The sequence below is a fragment of the Martes martes genome, assembly GCF_963455335.1.
Source record: "Martes martes genome assembly, chromosome: 4".
NCBI classification, from domain to species: Eukaryota; Metazoa; Chordata; class Mammalia; order Carnivora; family Mustelidae; genus Martes; species Martes martes.
Genome location: NC_137891.1, coordinates 189,084,080 through 189,105,242, shown reverse-complemented (window position 1 = coordinate 189,105,242; position 21,163 = coordinate 189,084,080). Strand labels below are relative to the sequence as shown.

The 21,163-nt window shown below is 63.6% G+C and overlaps 1 protein-coding gene across 1 annotated transcript in view; it reads left to right on the top strand.

Annotated features, from left to right (window-relative positions):
- Window positions 1–11,550, top strand: part of TP73 (tumor protein p73) — a gene marked incomplete at its 5' end in the record, with an annotated part of 41,157 nt that extends 29,607 nt beyond the window's left edge. Inside the window, 10 exons of the mRNA XM_080802790.1 lie at window positions 4,323–4,509; window positions 4,847–4,962; window positions 6,442–6,551; window positions 6,914–7,056; window positions 7,322–7,410; window positions 7,933–8,057; window positions 8,490–8,638; window positions 8,928–9,066; window positions 9,330–9,423; window positions 10,479–11,550. Of these exons, the coding sequence (XP_080658916.1) occupies window positions 4,323–4,509; window positions 4,847–4,962; window positions 6,442–6,551; window positions 6,914–7,056; window positions 7,322–7,410; window positions 7,933–8,057; window positions 8,490–8,638; window positions 8,928–9,066; window positions 9,330–9,423; window positions 10,479–10,817 (1,491 nt within the window). The 3' untranslated portion in view covers window positions 10,818–11,550. The remainder of the gene's footprint in view (window positions 1–4,322; window positions 4,510–4,846; window positions 4,963–6,441; window positions 6,552–6,913; window positions 7,057–7,321; window positions 7,411–7,932; window positions 8,058–8,489; window positions 8,639–8,927; window positions 9,067–9,329; window positions 9,424–10,478) is intronic.
- Between the last annotated feature and the right edge of the window lie 9,613 nt (window positions 11,551–21,163).

Here is a 21,163-nt window from a genome sequence, read left to right as displayed (position 1 = left end):
CTCTAGGGAGAGATGGGTCTGTGGCCTTGAGCAGGTCCTCAAAGGAGCCTGTAGCCAGAGAGAGGACAGAAACGTGCTCTGCACACTCCCGTGCACACGGGAAGCAGGTAAAAGTGGACTATATAAAAAAAAATAATTTAAAAAAATAAAAGCTCCCCCCCACCGCAGGCCCCGTCTTCCAGAATCTGTTGTAACAGATTCGCCCAAGCTGGTTAACGGTATTTGCGGTTTGCAAGATGCTACACGTCCCTGGAAAATGACAGACAACTTATTATCACCTCTCCGCTTTCCCCTGTCCAAACCTGCCCGTGCCGGGCACCCAGCTGCCGGGAGCGGGCGCGAGGAAATTAACAGCCACAGAGCCGCCCGCGCCTGCCACCCGCAACCCCCACGCCAGCCCTGCCAGGCCCTGGGCTCCTAGCCAGACCGGGCCCATCACGCACTGTGATGGGGGAGGGAGGGGGAGGGTCTGAGTGGGGGAGGGCAGGGGTGGGCATACACCAGCATTCGGGCAAACCATTTCCTGCAGGCGCAGAGGAATACGCGCATCCCGGCGCAGGCAAGTCCAGACGGCTCTGTGTCAACAGCCGAAGATAAATAAGATTTTATCAGCTCAGAATCTGTTGAAACACATCCATCTAGCGGTTCTAGGGAAGGAGAGGCAAGAGGGAGGGAGGGAAAGGAAGTGTCTTTACGTGACCTTTTCTATAGAACAGATGGGATCCAGCAGTCTTCCTCCCCACCTGCCCAGGGCCTGGGGCCCAGGAGCTACGGGGTGTGGGGGAGGAATGGAGCTGGTGGAGGGGTGGGGGCGCTCGCCCTCTTCAACACAGACCTGGTTATCTGAGAAGGCTTTCATCTCCTACAGGCCCCCACCTGGCCCTACCCCAGGTCTGGCCATCCTAGGGCCCGCTCCTGCCTCTGTAGCCCAGCCAGATGCTCAGGGTATAGGGAAACCCGGACAGGGCCGAGCATCCTCCGTGGGCTCAACCCCCTGCAGCGCTGGGGCTGGCCAGTGCACGTGCCCAAGGCCATATCAGCAGCCAGCCGGGGGTGGCGGGACAGGACCGGGACTGGGGACACCCCTGTGGGAGTGGGACCTGGCCCAAGGCCGGCGGTGGCCTTGCCGGGGAGAAGCCGCGCGCGCGCTCTCCTCGCCCAGAGTCTCCGGCGCCGGTACCGCGGACAGCTCCCGGCGGCTCCTCCCCGGGGCGGGGCGACCCTGGCGCGCCCGCCCCCCGCCCGCCCGCGCCGCCGCGGGTCTCGCGTTTTCCCGGGAAACCTCCGCGGGAGTCCTGACACGAAGAGCACCGCCAGGGCACCCCCGCACCACTGGGCTGCAGCACCTCGAGAGGGGGGCTCGGAGCGCGGGGCTGCGCCTGGAGTCCGGCCCCACCCTTGCTGGCCGGGAAGCCCAGGCTCCTGGCCCTTGTGGGCTCTACAGACCGCTTCCCCGGCAGCTGCGGAGGGAGCGGGAGGTCGGTGACGGACCGACGGGGGCCGCTGGGTGGTCGCTCCCGGGAGGGGACTGCAGGGTCTGCACGCCCCTGGGGGCACTCTCAGGCCTGCTCGCAGAGGGGCCAGGGACCCTCTCCCGTGGCAATGATCATGGCACAGAGGAGTCCATGGGTATTAGGCGTGGTTAGTCACTGCCCCGCCAAAGCCTGGAGAGATTGGTCTACGGGTTTACAGCGTCCCAGGGGCCAAGCACGAGAGCCGGACCTCAAAGGCCATCCTCCCGCTGCTCACCTGTGACTATGACCTGCCCCCCTCCCAGGCCAGGCCTTTCCTCCGCGTATCTGCCCACTCAGTCCCCACTCCGGGACGAAGCAGGACCCTCTCTGAGGGTCCTCTACATGCCCCCCTCAGCCCCAGGTCACCTCCCCTCACAGGACACCTCCGTGGGCCCCGCTGGGGTCCCTGCTGACCCTGCAGGGGACAGGGATGCCCCAGGGAATCCACAGCTGCCTCAGAAGGGCTCAGACCCACTGGTCACTAGCTGAGTCCAGCCAGCACCAGGCTGCGTGGTCTCCAGGTGCCTCCGGTAAGTCTGGGTCCTTCTGCAGCTGGAAGGAGCGCTCAGCCCATCTTCCAGAGTGAGTCCAAGGACCCTGCCGGGCAGGGCCCCCCACAGTGCTTGCGGGCTTCACCGCACCATCAGTCGTGTTCAGGTAGGTCCTGCCATCCAGCTGAGGCTTGTGGTTGCCTGTGGGGCCCTCCTCCACCAGGAAGGTCCCCTGGGTGACTGCTCTCATGCCTCCACGATGCTTGCCAGGCAGTTCCTCGCCTGACACTACCTGAACGTTGTGTGAGGGTCAGGGACCCGTTCTGAAGCCTCGCTTGTGGATGACCAGAGGGCTGGGTGTGAACTGACTGGCGTCTGGTGTTTGCTTTGGGCTGGGCTGGGCTGTTCTGGGCACAGTCCTTGGGGCAGGATGCCAAGCTTGTCCCCCACCCTGGTGCTCTGGGGAGTGAAGGGGATACCAGAGGTCAGCGGACACCCCTGGGAAGCAGGACTGACCCCCACAACAGCAAGCAGGCAGCCCCCCACTCCCCTTGTGGCCCTTCAAGCCCACCCTTCGGCAGCTCTGTTCTCTGCTTTCCCAGCCGTGCCTCACCCTTCCCCCTCACAGGGCTGTGCGGAATCATTCTTTCCTGCATTCGAAATAGGTCTGGGGACTCTGCTTCCCCCCAGAGGTGGGGTCTCAGGTATTCAGGTATGGGGTGGCAGGCTGCACTGGGCTCAGGGGATGCCGGTGAGTGGGGCACCTGTGAGGAGGTGAGCCCCAGGGGCATCCAGTTCCCATCCGTTATGGGGGCGGGAAGGGTACGTACTGAATTCGGCACCACAGGAAAGTTGGATGCCATTAGGGAGACCTCAGCCCACTCGTCCCCCCAGGCCCCCTTGGACTCCACTCTGGGGGTGGGTGAGAGTTTCCGGGAGGGAGCCCCGGCCAGCTCGTCAGAGGAGGGATGACTCCCACTGTGGGGCCAAGGGCTTTGAGGGCCCTGGAGTCCCCCTGGTCTCAGGCTTGGGTCAGCCCCATCGCCCTGTGTTTGCCGCCCCTTGTGTTTTGTATACTTGGGAGTTGCCGAGGGTATGAGTCCCTGAGGGTCCACAGTGTCCCTTGATGACCAGAGAGGGGGCTCTGGCGGCCAGTGGCGGTCTTACCTTTGCAGGATGAGGGTGTCAGGGCCCCCAGCTTCCTTGGGGGCTGAGGCCAGCCCTGCCTCTGCCAGCAGCTCCGGCACCTAGCCTCGGTTGCCCTGACTACACCGTGGTGGGTACAGGTCCCACCATAAACCCTGACCCCCGGTCTGTGGTCCCCAGTCGGCTGCGATGCAGCACACGGCGGTGGCAGACCCCAGCCGGAAGCCTCTGTGCGGCACCGTCTCCCGGTTCAGCACGCTTTCCCTGGCTGTACCGCGGTGCGGTGTGATGGGCAACTCCAGGTCGCTGGGGCTTTGTGGGGGGCGTGGGGATTAAGGGGCGGGAACAGGAAGTGTCCTGCGAGTCAGGATAGGAACACGTGCCTCCGGGAAGGAGGCATGAGGAGCCTGGATGGATCCCCAGAAGCCAGTCCGCTTGGAAACCAGGGACTGTGACCTGTGACCACTATCAGGGTCCCCTTTGAACTCACGAGAGCTGGCCAGGGTCCTCAGGTGGGTGATGTGGTCCCGTGGGCGCTGATCCTCCCTGGAAAAGGGTCCCAAGCGTCAGGGACTGGAGCTTTGAGGTCAGAGGCCCCCACACCAGCGGCCCCCGCCGAGCAGCAGAGCTCAGCCGCTCAGACGCGCTGCTCTAGGGAGTTCCTCCCTGAAGCTTCGGGGCACAGGGGCACCCAGCCTGTCTCACACATACATGTTTTTCATCAAAATGCCAGAAAAGCCTAACTCTGGGTTTTTAAAAACTGAAATGTAATGCTGCAGATTCCCTCCTTCAAACTACTGCGGTCTGGGGGCTGAAGGTTGACCGTGGGGAGAGCCGGGCTCGCCGAGGCAGACCCGCCTCCCAGCCCCCACTCTCCAGCCGCTCCTCGCTTCCGCGGCCTTTACTGTCCTCACCCCTAAGAGGGACGTAGTGGTGCTACCCTCTCCAGCCAGTGAGATCCAGACAGAAAGCCCCACTGCGCTCCCTGTGCCCAAACCGGCCAGGTGCCAGCGAGCGGGTCAGAGGTGCCTGAGGGAGGCACTTGGAGGAAGGACGGCTGGAGGCATTCAGCGAAGGGGCAAGCAGGTCGTCGGAGGGCCGGGGTCGGGACTGTGGACGGGGGGGCGCTGAGCTGGGGCTGGGCCTGAACCCTGACCCCCACCCCCAACAGTACTCCCCACTGCTAAAGAAGCTCTACTGCCAGATCGCCAAGACCTGCCCCATCCAGATCAAGGTGTCCACCCCGCCGCCCCCGGGCACCATCATCCGCGCCATGCCCGTCTACAAGAAGGCGGAGCACGTGACCGAGGTCGTGAAGCGCTGCCCCAACCATGAGCTCGGGCGGGACTTCAACGAGGGTGAGACCTCCAGCCCCTGTGCCCAGCGGCCGGGACGCGCCGGGCACCCCGACCAGGGGAGGGCTGGCCTCTCCCCGCTGGCTGGGAGGCAGCAGTGGTGGGCAGCGTGGGCTCCCCGTTTCCTCTCCCCAGCCCCCTTACGTCCCAGCGGCACCTGGGCCCTTGGGTGTGGGTGCCCACAGGACGGTGGGCTGCTGGACCAAGCACTCCGAGGGCCCGAAAGCTGGCAGCTGGTCCCGGGAGGCCCTGTGGTCCCCAGCTGACTGCAATGCACCTGCCACAGGCATGGCCAGACCCCAGCCGGGCACCCCTCTGAAGCGCTGTCCTCTCCCGGCAGGACAGTCTGCTCCGGCCAGCCACCTTATCCGCGTGGAGGGCAACAGCCTCTCCCAGTACGTGGATGACCCCGTCACGGGCAGGCAGAGCGTCATGGTTCCCTACGAGCCCCCGCAGGTAGGCCGGGGCCCATGCAGGTGGCACAGGGGTGGGGGCCTGGCGGTCAGAGTCACATCACCTCCGTCTCCTCCATCCTCCTGCGCAGTGGCCCCAGCGTCTCCAGTCCTGCCAGGGAGCAGTTCCTTGCCCTCACCCACCGCCCCGGCACCCAGTACCCATGTCTAACCACTCGTGCGCAGGTCTAGGTGGGGCCCCCTTGGGCCCTCTCTGGCTGTGGGAGAGAGACGGGCAGGGTGCAGGCAGGGTCTGGAGGTGAGGGGTGAGGCCAGAGTGGGAGGTGGGCGGGGTGGAGAGCCCCCCTCCCCCGCCCCGGGGCTCTGCTGTGACCTGAAGGCAGCAGCAGGTTCAGGGGCTCCTGTGAGGGTCCAGCTGCAGTGAAAAGCTGGCGGTGGAGTCAAGTGGGGGTGGGGGGCTGAGCAGGGACGGTGGGTTGGGGGTAGGATGGGGGAGGGGGGCTGGGTCGCAGCCCTCCAGCCTGTGCACGGTGCTTCCCAGGGTGAGTGGGCACAGGGAGCCCCCACCTTTCTTCTGCCTGGCTCTGGCCCCCAGACCGCGCTCAAACCCCATTCCTGTACCTGGCCAATCGGACCCCCCAGGGCCCCCACCCTGCCGTCCCTCCTTCCCCAGCCCCCCCCCCCCCCACCGGCCAGAGCCCCCAGGAAAGCAGGGCTCTCCTGCCCCCTGGTGGCTGCCATGTGCCAGCCGTTTCGAGAAAGGCCCGGTTTGCCTTTGCCGGCGGCTGAGTTTTATCTTCTGACCCAGGGAGACCATGACAACTGCCCATTTTGTGGTCCTGCGATGCCCAGGGGTCAAAATTCCTGGGTACATGCCTCAGCTGTCCACAGACTCCCTGGGAAACGGCGCAAGAGCTGGAGATGGGGGTCCACTCAGATGGCTCTGGTCCGTCCCTCTGCTAGAGCAGGGGCGTGCTCCGTTCTGCCCAGGAGAGCCCACAGCAAGCAGAACACACACTTGTGCCCACAGAAACCTGTGCACCTGCTGCCCACACCCAGCCTCCAGGGCTTGACCTCTAGGCTGTGTTACGGGAGGTGCTGCAGCAACCAGACCACGGGGCTCTGCGCCGGGAGCCTGCGTGGCGCATGGCGCTCTGTGCACTGCACGGATGGATGGATGGACGGGCAGGGGGATGCATGGATGGTCTGGATGGTGGATGAGTAGGTGGGCGGATGGTGGGAGTGGGTAATTTAGAAGGACGGACGGACAGACGGACGGAGGTGGGTGAGTGCGTGCAGGTGAGTGGGTTGGATGGATGGAGGTGGACGGGTGGGTGGACAGAGGTAGGACAGAAGGTAGATGCAGGCAGGTGGATGGGTGGAGCGCAGAGGATCGCAGGGCAGGGCCGCCTCCACCCCGTGCCTCCGCGGTCAGGACCCAGCCCAGGAGCCCCCACCGTTGTGGTCTGAGGCCCGCAGGCCGACAGCCCAGCCCTGCCCCCCGCCCTGCTCTTGTGTGCAGGTGGGGACAGAATTCACGACCATCCTGTACAACTTCATGTGCAACAGCAGCTGTGTGGGGGGCATGAACCGGCGGCCCATCCTCATCATCATCACCCTGGAGACCCGGGAGTGAGTCTGCTGGGCACGTGGGCCAAGGGCGGCTGGAGCGGGGGCTTGGGGCAGTGCTGCTGGGGGCTGCACCTGAATCCAGGGCATGGTAAGGGATGGCGCTGGCCCTGGAAGTGAGTTTAAGGAGGGGCGGACCCCCCAGCCCCACCCCGGGCCGCAAAGGCTCCCTGAGCAGGAGCTGGGCTTCGGGAGGATGGCAGGGGACCTGGTGTCCCAGAGCGGCGGGAGCTCAGGCGTCCCCTCACCGGCTCATCAGGAGCCTCCCGGATGAGGTGCTTGGGGAGGGTGAGCAAGGCTGGCAGGGCTGGAGGCAGGCCCCCGAGGCTCATGGCTCTGGCTGTGCCCCCCCCGTCCCCCGCCAGCGGACAGGTGCTGGGCCGCCGGTCCTTCGAGGGCCGCATCTGCGCCTGTCCTGGCCGAGACCGAAAGGCTGACGAAGACCACTACCGGGAGCAGCAGGCCCTGAGCGAGAGCGCAGCCAAGAGCGGTGCCGCCAGCAAGCGCGGTGAGCAGCCCGGGCGGGGACGCGGGGGCGCGGGGTCCGCCTGGGCTGTCAGACAGAGTGGGACCGCCTCAGGGTGCGAGCCACGGGGTGTCCTGGCTCCAGCTCCATCCGGCACAACCCCACCCTGGGTCGGCCCCTCTTGAATGGGTTACTGGTCTCTGGGCCCGTCCACGGTCACACGCACGTGAGGGTCAGCTCGCACCGGGGGGGGGGGGGGCGGGTATCCTGCGGGCCTGACCTGCGCGTGCCCTGCCTCCCCTTGCAGCCTTCAAACAGAGCCCCCCTGCCGTCCCTGCCCTGGGCACCAACGTGAAGAAGAGGAGGCAGGGGGACGAGGACGTGTACTACATGCACGTGAGTGGCCCTGGCGTCCTCAGGGCGGAGACCCGGGGCTCTGCAGGCGGCGGGCGGGGTGCCCGGGGGAGCGGCTCCCAGGCAGCGAGACTGCAGGGAAGGGACTCCGCGGGCTGCCCTCCCCCGCACACGAGAAGTCCTGCTGAGATGGGGAGCGGGGGGTGCAGACCCCTCCGGGGGACAGTGCGTCAGGGATCACGGTACCTGTGACCCCACTTTAAATGGCCGCTGCGTGGGTCAGAGCACCCACGAGCTCTGCCGGGACGGTTCTTCCATTATGGGAAGCTGATTCCACAATAAGCCCCTGGGTCTTCAAGCTCCCTCTCTGGTGCATGCCCTGCCCCGGCACCCTGAGTGTGCAGAGCCCCGGGGACGGGGAGGGGGCGTGGTGGGCGCTCACCGGGCCCCAGACCTGCTCCCGGGGAAGGGGGGCCTCCCGGGCCGCAGCCCGCTAAGGGGTTCGGTGAAAGGCCCCCGCGACCCCGCAGACACCTGTGCCGAGGGTCCCCCGTCTGTGCTCAGGTGCGGGGCCGGGAGAACTTCGAGATCCTGATGAAGGTGAAGGAGAGTCTGGAGCTGATGGAGCTGGTGCCGCAGCAGCTGGTGGACACGTACCGGCAGCAGCAGCAGCAGCTCCTGCAGCGGCCGTGAGTGCACCCCGCCCCCCGCCCGTGCCCCGCCCCCGCCCCGCTGGCGCCCCACAGGAGGGGTGGATGGGTCCACCCTCCCACCCCCCACCCCCTCATACGGCCCCCCCCACCAGGGCAGGCACCCAGGGCCCCCACCTGGTGCCCCCCTCCTCCAGGGAGCCTTCTGTGCACCACGCTGTCTGGGGCCCGGCCCGCCTCTCCCACGGGGGCCTCCTAAGTGTCCACTGACGGGGAGGCGGTGGGGAGGGGGCTCAGCACGGCGGCCCCACTGGCTGGTTCCCGCGGCAGGGTCGGCTCTCCCCTCGGTGCGCAGGAGGACAGGCGGGGGGCTGTCCGGCCCGGGTCTGGGTGGGAACGCGGGTGAGGACGGGGCGCCCAGCACACGGGGCGTCGCGGGGAAATGACCAGGAGCTGTCGCTGTCTGAGCAGGAGCCACCTGCAGCAGGCGTCCTATGGGCCCGTCCTGTCACCCATGAACAAAGCGCACGGAGGCGTCAACAAGCTGCCCTCCGTCAACCAGCTGGTGGGTCAGCCGCCCCCGCACGGCTCAGTGGCCGGGCCCAACCTGGGGCCTATGGGTGAGCATCTGGGGCCCACGGGTGCGTGGCTCGGGCAGGGCAGGGCCCAGAGCGGGCTGGGAAGGCACAGAGTGTGGGTCCGGCTGCGGACACTGCCGCCCAGCTCGGGGCTGTCTGTGGCTGCCTCGCACCGGCAGCTGCTGTCCACGGGTGGGAGGCACAGCCACGGACAGTCCCTCTGTCCGTTCCCCACCACGGGGAGGTCCGTACTGTGCTCTCTTCCCAGTCGTGCAGAGCCGGGGAGGCCCGACCCGACTGGCCCTGACAGTCCCCACTGCCACCTGCCTAGGCCCTGGGATTCTCAACAACCACGGCCACGCCCTGCCGACCAGCGGTGAGATGAATGGCAGCCACAGCGCCCAGTCCATGGTCTCGGGGTCCCACTGCACCCCACCACCCCCCTACCACGCAGACCCCAGTCTGGTCAGGTACGTGGGCTGCTGCTGGGTCCTGCCACGAAGCCACTGACCTCGGCCCCTCTCCGGCCCGTCCTCGTGCCCATCCGCTGCACCGGCTCGAGCACAGACAGCGGCAGGGGAGGGCCCGGGAGGGAGCACCCAGCAGGTGCTTGGGAGAGAGCGCGAAACACAGGGGCTTGTGGGGCGGCCGTGGGCAGGCAGGGGCACCGGGCCACACAACTGAGTGCGTGCTTGGAAGTTAGAGCCGGTCCACACCCGCCTTCTCCTTGCAGTTTCTTGACAGGACTCGGGTGTCCGAACTGCATCGAGTACTTCACGTCCCAGGGCCTACAGAACCTCTGCCACCTGCAGAGCCTCACCATAGAGGTAGGAGCCCGCCCGCAGGCCGGAGCCCGGCGCCCTGGCCTGGGGCGCAGCCGTCCTCTGCCTGCCCCCAGCGCTCGGTTTCCTGCTCTCACCAAGGGAGGGGAGGTGGGGAAATCCAGGAAAACACTTCTGAGACCGAGCCCGACCTCCTCTCTCACGTCCGGCTTCCTAGCGACTCAGCCTTTGAGGCGGGGGGGCGAGGTCAGCTGCACAGGCGGTGGCTGGATGGGACACCCCCCCCTCCCCCACCTCCCCCGGGCCCCTGGCAGGGCGTGGCTCCTGTGGCTGTGAAGCCGCCCTCAGACCCAGCGGCACGGCTGCCTACGGTTTGGGGGACAGGCTGTTCCCAAAGCACGGAGAGTTGCCAAAGCCAGAAGGGTCTCGGAGCGGGTGCAGCCGAGTGCCACCTACACAGGGAGAAACTGAGGCCCACAGGAAGCAAGACAGTCCTTGCTGTGCGCCCACAACCACGGTGGGTCCTGGGGTCAGATGGCGCCAGGCTAGAAGCAAAGGGCCATGGCCGACCTCTGGGTCGGACGAGAATACCCGCAGGGAGCCCCTCCTGAACTGTGAGAGACGCCACTTGCTCGCGGCCTGGGGCTGTCTTGAGCTCTAACGTGCCGTTAGCCAAGGGAAGCTCGAGCCTCGGGAGCCCCAGATCCCAGGGGGGTTCCAGCTCGCGGCGGCCAGCAGGGGCTCGGCGCCCCACCCAGGGCTGCGGGCCAGTCGCTCTGGTGAAAGCCCCCCCCTCCCATCCCCACCCACTCCTGCCCGGGCGAGTTCCGGTGCCTGGCTTGGCAGGGAGGGCGCAGCGGCTGGGTGATCTGCTCTGGCCCCCACGGGGCCTGCTGCGGAGGGGCTCGGCCGGTCCACAGAGCCCAGGAGCGACGTCACCCCTACACGCACACGCCCCTTCTCAGCTCTCCGGTTACGGAAGGCCACGGCCTCGTGCGTGCGGCACTAGCTGCCCCGTTTCTGCCCGGCGCAGTCCGCCGCTGGGGGGCGAGGGGGCTCCTAGGCCGGGGCCCGCTAACGGTGGCCCGCGGCTCCCGCAGGACCTCGGCGCCCTGAAGATCCCGGACCAGTACCGCATGACCATCTGGAGGGGCCTGCAGGACCTGAAGCAGAACCATGACTTCGGCGCCCAGCAGCTGATCCGCTCCAGCGGCAACGCCTCCACCATCTCCATCGGCAGCTCCGGGGAGCTGCAGCGGCAGCGGGTCATGGAGGCCGTGCACTTCCGCGTGCGCCACACCATCACCATCCCCAACCGCGGGGGCCCAGGCGGGGGCGCGGGGCCTGACGAGTGGGCCGACTTTGGCTTCGACCTCCCGGACTGCAAGTCCCGCAAACAGTCCATCAAAGAGGAGTTCACGGAGAGCGAGATTCACTGAGGAGCCGGGCTTCGCAGGAGGGCGGGTGCCGAGGGCACAGTGCAGGGCCGGTGGCCCTGGCCTGGACTCCCCGCGAAGCCTGGCTTTGTCTCCTCTTGCTTTCTGTCCAAGACTGCCTATGGAGGCAGGGCCCGCAGGAAAAGGCAAGGCCCACCCCGCAGCACCCTGGACAGCGGGCGTGACATGCCGGGGGCCGGGACCTGTGCCCCGGGTGCTCCCGAGGGCCGGCGTCACCCACCATGGGCCTCGTCCTCATTAGGGCTCCGCTGCTCCCCAGCGAGATCCTTCAGGACACGAGGATCGCCTCTGCTGACGGACTGCCAACGTGTTTTTCGATGTCTTCTGAGCGGCTCCAGGATTGTATCTAGAACGTGTTTATTTTGGGTCGATGCTTCAGACCCTGTCTCTGCCCCAGGCTGGGTCCCTCTGCCGGACTGGAGGGTCAGCCCGTCCCTCGCTCTTCAAACCACCGCAGCTACCTTCCACCTCCTGCCCAAAGAGGAAAACCAGAGCCTCCCTGGAACTGGAGGGGCCCAGGGGGCAGCGCGTTAGCCACGTGTGTGGTCCCTCCCGGGAGGCAAGGACACTTCTGGTCAGTGGCCACCAGCCAACACCCACGCCAACACCACTGGCCACAGCCGCCTCCCTTCGGCGACCCTCACGGCACAGACGTGGACAGCATGCTCATCGGACTCCTGGAAATTGTCAATATTTGATAAAATGATGCCCTTGTACTTGGCGGGTCAGCTTGCATCTTATTTTTTACTTTCATCCTTAATATTCCCCTCAGAGTTCAACCTGCATTCCCGGCTCCCCAGGTCTGCGCAAACAAGCTGCGCCAGGAGAACGGAGGAGGGCGAGCCGGGCGAGGGTAGCTTCTCACTCCGACGCCCCACCGGGCCGTGGGGCGGTGGACGGGCGGTGGAGGGGCGGGCTGGGTCCGCCTGCCCTTTGGCTGCAAAGCTCTCCACACGGGACGGCTCCGTTCCGTTGGCCGCGCTGGCAAACTGGGGCCAGGGCGGTGGGTCACCTTTCTCAGGGCCGTGGGGAGAACCGTTCCCGGGCTTGAGGAAGCCCCGGTTGGGGAGGGCCCTCCTGTCCTCCTAGGGGTGGTCCTGAGGCAGGCAGTGGGGCTGCAGGCCTTCGTGATGACCCCGGGGGGGCAGCGGGCTGGGGGCAGCGCGGGGCCATTTTCATTTGCAAGGAACCTCATGAGCCTTTGTGGCCAGCACACGACGGACCGAGCACCATGTCCGCGGCAGGACGCGCAGCCACAGAGGCGCCGCCTTGTTCCTGCAGGCGGGAGAAAGGCCCGCGGGGGTGCCAGCGTGTGGCTGTTCCCAAGCTCAGCCGGCCCCTCCCGCGCCTGCGGAACGTGGGTGAGTCCCCCCCCCACCGCGCCGGTCCCCGCTGACGCCCCCACGGAGGCAGGCAAGCCTCCAGGCCGGGGAAGGTGGACACGCAGCCCTCGCTCCCTTTAGGTGTGTTCTTGGTGCCCTGAGCCCCGCGGGAGGCGCCTTCCTCTCCAGGCCCCGTGTTCACAGGCGTCCAGGACTCCAGCTCTGTCCCGCTCCACGTGGGACCAAGAGTGGGTGGGAAGACGGCAGCTCCCTTCCCCTGTGTCTGCCCTGGGAGGAGGGGGGGGTGTTCCTTGCTGCGTGGTGGTTCAGAGACTGGCCAGCAGGGGAAGGGAGCCCCAGAACAGAACCCGGGCCAGCCCCACCCCAAGCCCACCCTGGGGGCCACCTCCAGACCAGGACTTCGCCTTGGAAAGCCGTGCCCGTTCCCGTGGCCAGTCTACACTGACCGAAAGCATGGTTTGTGCTGATGTGAGCGGCTGCGTCTGGGGTAATGCCGTCATCCCCCGCCCCACACCGTGCACTCGCCGGGACCACGTTCCAGGGCTGTCAGCGCACCAGGAGGCTCTGACCCTCAGCAGGGGCCAACCGGGGCAACAGAACCAGCTCGTTCCAACGGGCAGCAGACTCTGCTCCCTAGCCCAGGGGGGCTCCGTGCGCACGGGGCTCTGCCGTCTACGCAGGGAGGTGTGCGCTGCTCTAGAGGACCGCGGTCACGGGCCGCAGACTCAGGGCTACCGGGGGCCGTGTGCGGCTGCCCGTGCCACCGTTTTCTCATGTCATGCCCCCCCACCCCCCTCTGCCGTGAGGCCAGGGGAAAGAAGTACACTGTCGTGCTCTTGCCTCGGGCGTCAAGGCTAGGCGGGAGTCTGGCAAGTGCTCCTGTGGCCACACCCTGGGGCTCCCCAGTGGTGCTCCCTTGTTCCACCGCCGGTGCTGGGGACTCAGCCCCAACTTGCTGGGGTCCGCAAACCTGGCTGGAACCTGGCTGGATGGGGCAAGCCCAGGGCTCCGTGGCTTTGTCTCCGAGGCGCGCTCCTGTGGGCCCGAGTCCAGCAGGAAATGCCACAGGGGCCCCACCGGGTGCCCAGGAAAGGGCTGGTGTGCGGCAGGCAGAGCCCCGAACATGAAGAGGGGAGGGAGAGGTCACCCTTCCACGGGGGCCCCAGGCCACACACGCTGTCCTGGAGCCTCTCTCTGTGCTGGAGGGTGAGCACCTTTGGGGAGAACAAGCCACGGGAATCACTTGAGTAGGAACTCGGGCCTGCTTAGGAGACGGTGCAAATGGACAGGAGCAACACCACGCACGTCTGAAACTCTGGGTCTGCAGAACTCGAAAACCAAGAACAAATAAGCCTTGAGGGCGGGGGTTTTCCAGTGGTGAAGGGGCAGGAGGGACGCTCTGGCTGGGAAGCAGCCTGGAGAGTGAGGTGGCCCGCGCGTCCGCACTGACACCGGCCGGCCCGGGCTCGGGCCAGAGAGCGCGCTGCTGCCGGGGGGGGCCCGCGCCCCTCACGGCTCCCCACAGGCTTGGCTGCGTGCAAAGTTCGTCACCAGGGCTGGGCCACTGGGGGAGCGGTCACTTCCATGGCCCAGGCCCCCCGCATGCACGGATCAGGGACAGGTCAGCTTCTCAAATGCAGACGGCCACTTCTCTGTTTCCATGGGGTAAAGCACTTTAATGCTCTAAGGTTAAAAAAAAAAATACCACCCATGTTTTTAATGTAATTGATGCTTCTTCAAGCAGTATTAATGGATCTACTCCAATGATATTAACTTTTTTTGGTAATGTAATCTTGGAAAAATGTGTTATTTTTTTAGCTGTGTTTTGTGGGAAATTTTGTTTTTATAACATAATAAAGAGCACATTCCAAGGGCGGTCTCTGAGTAACTCAGGAAGAGAACAGCACACACGCGCCGGCGGCTCCCCACAGGCGGGGGCTGCGGCCTGCAGCAGCCCCTCTGGGCTTCTCGGGGGTTTTCGGTGGCACGAGGCCGTGGGCAGCGCAGAGCCGCGAGCTCAGGCTGCCCGGTCACAAGAGAGACCCGGGCGCACACGCGGGGCTCTGTCGGCGCGAAGCTGCCCGACCTCGGCCTCGGCCTCCCGACCCCTCATCCAAGGGGCGGCCGGAGGTCTCGGCTTCGGAAAGCTCACGTGGGGTGCGGGCAGACCACTACCAGCCCCCCAGCTGCCTGCAGTCCCGCCCGTTCACGCTTCTCTGCAAAACTGAGGAGAGCTTCCGTCCGCTCCCCTCAGGCCGGGGCCGGGCCTCCCTTGCATTGTCCCGGTCCTGCTTTTCCGGGCTGTAGCAGACGGGGCGGTGTCCCAGCAAAACAGGCCTCGTGGGTCCGCTCAACCTGGGGCGGCCTAAGTCTTTTAGACATCAGGCTACAAACGAAGCAGAAGAGAAAACACACAAAGGCCAGATGGAGCCGTCCCCAGACTCCTCCGGCAGGGAGAGCTCCGCGGGGACACCACAGGCAGGCAGGCCCGGAGAGGCCAGGTGGGGCCAGGAGGGGCCAGAAAGGGCGGGGGGGGGCAGGAGAGGCCAGGAGGGGTCTGGAGAGGCCGGGGGGGGGGGGCCAGGAGGGGTCAGGAAGGGCCGGGGGGGCCAGGTGTACCAACCAGGGCCCCAGCCCCGCCTTTCTGGTTGGGCCCATTGATTCACACACGCTCCTCCAAGCCAAACCTGCTCATCCCGTTCCCAGAGTTGTTGTCTATCCCAGGCCCACTGTGGAGGGCTGAGGGGAACGTGCCCTCACCCCATCACTGAGACAGGAACCCCAGTGACAAGCCCACCGACGCCTCTGAACTGGATGGGAAACAAGGAAAGGCAGCGTCTGAGGAACGAACACGGTAACGCTTGCAGCACAAGGTGCTTTTCGTATCTTTGTTCGGAAACATTTTTTTAAGTAGGATATGAGCAATACAGCCAATCACTACAGATATATAAAAACGTCTCCCCTGTGTCCACTGCATGAGGCAAAAACGACGATCCGGGTAAAAGCAGACCGGCTACTCCGCAAGGCGTGCTTGTTCGGGGAGCATCCCGGCGGCCGGCGCGTAGTGCCAGAAGGAAAAGAGGAGGCCTGGCGGCACGTTCCCCGCCCCTCGGGAGGAGAAGGGCGTCCACTCCTCTCCCCGCCAACCTCCGAAGACCAAGTCTGCACGCCGGGCAAGAACAGGCCAGGCTTGGACGGCGCGCCGGGACATCTCGTTGGACCTGGAGGAAAGGTGCCGTCCCCACGCCTGCCTCCTGCGCGGATTCTTCCAGATGACTGCCTGGCTCTAAGCACCGCTACAACTGCCCCAGACACCCAGGGAGCCCTGCAGCCTGCTTCTTGCATGTGACCTTTCGTTTGCAGTGTGCCCCGGCCACCTCCAGCTCTGCGCCCCCCGAGACAGCTCGCAGCTGCCCCTGCTGAGCCCACCCGGCCAACCCTGCCCTGACACCGGGGCCCCACGCTGCAGGGGCTCCTGCCGGAAGCGCCTCCCTCACACATATCCAAGCTCCTCCTGTGAACTTCCCCGACCTTGAAAGGTTCTGAGACCATGTCCGAAGAGCTCTCGGTACCCCTCCCAGGGGTGCCTGGCCGGGGTCTAAGAGGACGGGAGAGGCCAGCGCCCCAGCCGGAGACGCCCAGGGGGTCTGGAAGGTGCCCAGAGAACCGTGCACCTGAGGATGTGGTGGACAGACCCGACTGGAATGTGCGAACACTGAGAAGGCACCACGTGTGCGCAGTGAGCTATAGTCGGCGCTGGAGCGAGGCAGGGCCCGGCGCTAAGCACGCAGGGCGGGGGTGAGTGGCGCGGAGCACTAAGTCAGGTCAGCAAGAGACCTGCGGGATGACCTCCGAGGAAACCGCCAGCAGGACGGCGGAGCCTAGGTCTGACCTGCACAGAGGGCGCTCCCCAGGGCAAACGCCGTGTCTGGAGTGACTTCTCCCAGCGACAAACCGACGACATCCATGTCACATGTCACAGGTGAGCCAACGCTGCCAACGCCGGCAGCCAGCCTGGAGGGCTGTTACCGGAGCACCACCGCAGGGCCCTCTGGCCAGAAGGGAAGCGAGGTGCGCGTCCACGATGGGGGTGCTCACCTGACTTCCTCAGCAGACCCCGGAAAGCTGCCGGGCACAGACCGCTGAAGGCGGAGCCGATGGGCCTTCCCCAGGGCACCCCCGGCCGGTCTGCTCTGGCGAGAACTGCAGAGCCGGCTCAAAGCACCTGGGGGGGAACTGAGCCCGGGCTTCCCCCGCCCCCGCCCCGCTCCCCGCACCAGAGTGAGAAGCACGGCTGGTCAGCCAAGCCCCAGGGCCAAATCCCGCACCAGAGTCTCTTGGGGACCACACCCCTCATGCCCACCCGAAGCTGGTAAGTTCCAAGGCCAGCGGCCACGCGGCTCGCTGGACACAAGCGGGACAGAGGCCCGCCCACGCTGTCGTCCGGATGCTAACGCCTCAGGTGCTGTGTGAGTTTTGTAATTAAGTATCTGGCTGTTCCCCTGCTCGGCAGCCCTCCCTCTTCCCAGATCCTAAGCTCAGCAGTGCAAAGGCCATTCTGTTCTATCCCTCAGTACACACGCCACGCCCAGCGCGCTCCTGCGGGACCAGGAGCCAAGTGAGACGCTGGTCAAGACACAGTAACAGGACCGGCGCTCCCTGCGTCTCACAGAAAGCAAAAGCAGTTTGGAGAGGCTGGGCCCAAAGTCACAAAGCCGGGGAGGGGCAGAACCCGGCTGGACTGAGCCCGAAGCCTGAGCGGCGCTCTCCCCTCGAGACCCTGCTGCGAGCAGGCGTCTTTAGAACAGATAACACTCGGACAGAAAAAGCCAGTGAACTCTCCCTTCTGGAAATGAGAAATCTCATTTTGAGATTGCAGGGTAGCTTTCTGGAAAAAAAGTACCCTGAGTATGAGACATCGTTGTATTTGAAACCTTGAAAACAAAAAGTCAGTAGGAGGCTGCTCGTGTAACGTCCACAGACTGGAGGCCGCCCCCGCCAGCACCACCTGAGCGGGACAGCGGTCCGCCCGCCCAAACCAGGTCTCCCGCAGAACACCCCTTCCCTGAGAATTGCCGGCACCCCCGGAACTCACAGCACAGAGCACAGATCAGCCTGGAAATCCCAACCGTGTTTTTCTCTACGATCACGGACCACCCTCGGGCCTGGCAGCTGTCGCTCAGAGCCTTATTCCTGGTGACAAAAGGGGTCAGGCACGCGCCTTTAACAGGACAGCACAAGGCCCGGAAAAAATACATCCACCTCCAAGTCCGTCAGGGCAGATGGAATCTCTCTCAGTATTTCTCAGACTTGAACAAGATGCAAACACCTTCTGAAGGAAAAAACTTCCCTGCGTTTCCGGCATCGACTTAAATTATTCTGAATAAAACCTACATAACATAAAAGCAGGTATTAATTCCTCATGTAACTATTAAACCAAAACTAACTTGTAAAACCAAATCCAAAAATCACAATACCAGTAAAGGCAGACACGCGTGCATTGGACACTTTGTTGCAATGAGCAGCCCCCGCAGAGTGAACACCAGCCTCCCAGCTGGTGGTTTCCCCTAAGTGGAGCTCCCAGTGCCACCCGCTCCCAGCTGAGGACTCTGGCCCCCACCCCCACGCCGCCCTCTCCGTTCCCACTGCCACAGGTGCTCCCCTCACAGCACAACGTCAGGCCGATCAGAGTCCATGTGTCGATGCCGGCGGACGCCACCGTTCGGTCACTGAAATCCCACCACATGACTGGCTGCAGAGCGCTCACCCAGTGGTCAGGAGCAGCGACAAGACTGCCACTTGTGACCCAGTTGGGACCGAGCACGGACTCTGAACGGGGTGCTGCGAACCAGGAGGAGCTCCCACTTCTGCAACGCGGCAGGGTCACACGGCTCCAAGTGGCCGGGCCAGGGCAGGACCCCAGGGGAGTGGCTTGAGTCCATGCGGCCCCTACAGATGACCAAATACGGTCTAATAGTCTCAGATCACCAAAACGTAAACGCCGAGTTATGAAACGTTTGCAGAAAAATCTTAGATCTCAAAGGACACCCCAGCTCGAGAAGCACAGTGGCCCCTTCCGTCGTTAAGCCTTCCTGTCCCTGACTGGCCAAGAGGTCAGTCCCTAGGTGAGGTGGCCCTCTGGGAGAAGCACTCTGTGTGTCCTTCAGAAACGGTCCCGGAGTGTTTCCAGAATTCCTCCCCATAAGTAATGGTCAGCCCACAGTTTCTGAGTAAAAAGACTATGACTGGGGCACCTGGGTGGCTCAGTGAGTTAAGCCTCTGCCTTCGGCTCAGGTCATGATCTCAGGGTCCTGGGATCGAGCCCCGCATTGGGCTCTCTGCTCAGCGGGGCGCCTGCTTCCTTCTCTCTCTGCCTGCCTCTCTGCCTACTTGTGATCTCTGTCTGTCAAATAAATAAAATCTTTAAAAAAAAAAAAAAAAGACTATGACTTAAGAGCCCAAGCCCCTTGCGGAACACTGAGTAAGTCTGCTTCAGATAAAAGCTGGTGACCTCACCTCCGCCGTCGGACGCGAGCGCCGGCGAATGGGCGTTACAGGTTTCTGTCGACTCACCCTACGGAGCTCAAGATGGCTTTTGATATGTTTAGAAATTAGTGCCTGAGCATCATGTCCAGGAAACTGAAGGGGCTGGGGGTGGGGAACACGCCCAGCTTACTCAGTGAGGCAAACGTGACCCTGAAACCAAAAACCACGCGAAGACGCCATAAAGAAGCTACAGAGAACCCTCCCGTCAGCACAGAAACATTCTTACCGGGAACTCAGCAAATGGAACCCAACAATGTATAAAAAGGGTAATACAGCACGATCAAGCGCGCTTCTGGGAGAAGGCAAGGCTGACTGGGTATTCGCTCATCCTCTCAACTGATACAAAATGCATCTGATAAAACTCAACATCCACTCAACACAAAAACTCTCAGTGAAGTAGGAACAGAAGGCAAATTGCCCCGCCCGACAGAACTCACCGCGGCCGTACCCGTGGTAAGCGACAAAGGCCTCCACCCTGACTGGGCACAACACGAGGCTCTTCTCATTCTTACTCCACATCACAGGACACGTCCCCGCCAGTGCAATGAGACAAGAAAAAGAAAAGCAAACCAGCTAGGAACAAAGAAAAGAAGAAAGTCGTCTCTACAGCGAATCAACAGAACATGGGAATTTAGTGAGGTCATACAATTTTTTTTAATATATATTTTTTAAGATTTTTATTTATTTATTTGACGGAGAGAGATCACAAGGAGGCAGAGAGGCAGGCAGAGAGAGGGAGGGAAGCAGGCTCCAGAGCCCGATGCGGGGCTCGATCCCAGGACCCTGAGATTATGACCTGAGCCGAAGAAAGAGGCTTCACCCACCGAGCCACCCAGGCGGCCTAGAATACAATTTCTTACACGAAAATCAATCATATTTTTATATACTAGCAATGAAACAATGAAAAAAGAAAATTTAAAAAGTGTTAACTGTAAAACTAAAATGGCCAGTTGCTTTTACCAGCAAAGGATGGGTTTTTAGGGGCGCCCAGGGGGGCTCCGTTGTTAAGCCTCTGCCTCTGGCTTGGGTCATGATCCCGGGGTCCTGGGATCGAGCCCTGCATCGGGCTCCCTGCTCAGTGGGGAGCTTGCTTCTCCCTCTCCAGCTCCCCCATGGCTTGTGTTCCCTCTCTCACTCTGTCGTAAATTTAAAAAATCTAAAAAAAAAGAAAAGGATGGGCTTCTGGGAAACAGCCATCTGGGACAAGCAGGTGACGGGGAAACCACGGGCAGGGCTGGGAGCAGAAGAGGGGTACACTTTATAGAGGAACGGGGAGCTGGGAGGGCTGTGCTAAAGGGAAAGTCCACCGCAGCCGACTGGGAGCTCAGTGTCTGCACTGTGACCGTCTCTCACTCGCTGGGCTTTGGGGGTGGGGGGGGGCGAGGGGACCCTCCTTCTTCCTGCTGGGGCAGTAACTCAGTATCCACGTGCCGGAGCGCTAGGGTGTGAGACTCCATTTCGGCGAGGTTTCTCTTTATGAATCTCCACCAAAGTAACAGTTCCAATGGCTCCAAAAACATCTGACAAGACGTGCAGGAGATCTAGACACTGCCGAGTACGGAACAGTAAAGAAGAAAATCCGCGAAGACCACAGTAAATGCAGAGCTGGGCGGTGACCCTACGGTGAGGGTGTCGGTTCTCCCCGGGGCTGATCCAGGGACTCAGAGCGACTCCCGCCACGGGGCCGGCTGGCGACGCGCAGATCCTGGCTGTGCACGTGAGGCAAACCATCCCGAGCAGCCACGGCAACGTGGAAACAAGCGGGAGCACTCGCGCGGCCCGTTCACTTCCCCTTCCTGGACAACCCAGGAATCAGGACGCAGTGCTGCTGACGAGGGAGGGAGGCTGATCCGAGCCACGGGGGATGGATTTCTGACGGGTCACCTCGGCAGCACCCCAGCGTCTGCCCTCAAGGCAAACGACTGGCCCCGGATTAACTTGCCGCCAGCCTCTGCGGAAGCGCCGGCAGGGCAGCCCGGTGTGCCCAGCAGGCTGTCAGAGTAACAACCTGCCGAGCTCCTTCCGCAGCCGACAGCCGTCCCCCTTGGGTCTGAACTGGCAGGGGCCCGAGGGGGTCTTGGGGACAGGGGAAGGGCTGGCCAGACCGGTTGTTCAGTTCACAGAAATGCGTGGAGCGCAGGCACTTGTCCGTGCAGGCTCCTGCACGACGGTGTTCGTTCCACGAGCACTACGCTTCCATCAAAACCGTGCAAATGCTCAGTCAAGAAGAGAGGTACGGGGAGCATCATATATAACCCAAAATCTACGACTTGCCCCTTTCCAAAAACAGGCCGACTTCACCATTCACGAACGTGCTTGGGCGGTAAAAAGCCTATTACTGGGCACCATTCAGGGAACATTTTCAGGACGGTCTGTGCGTGTTAGGTTGGGATCGAACCCTCCTAACGTGGTACCTGGGATCAGATTTCACGAGCAGTT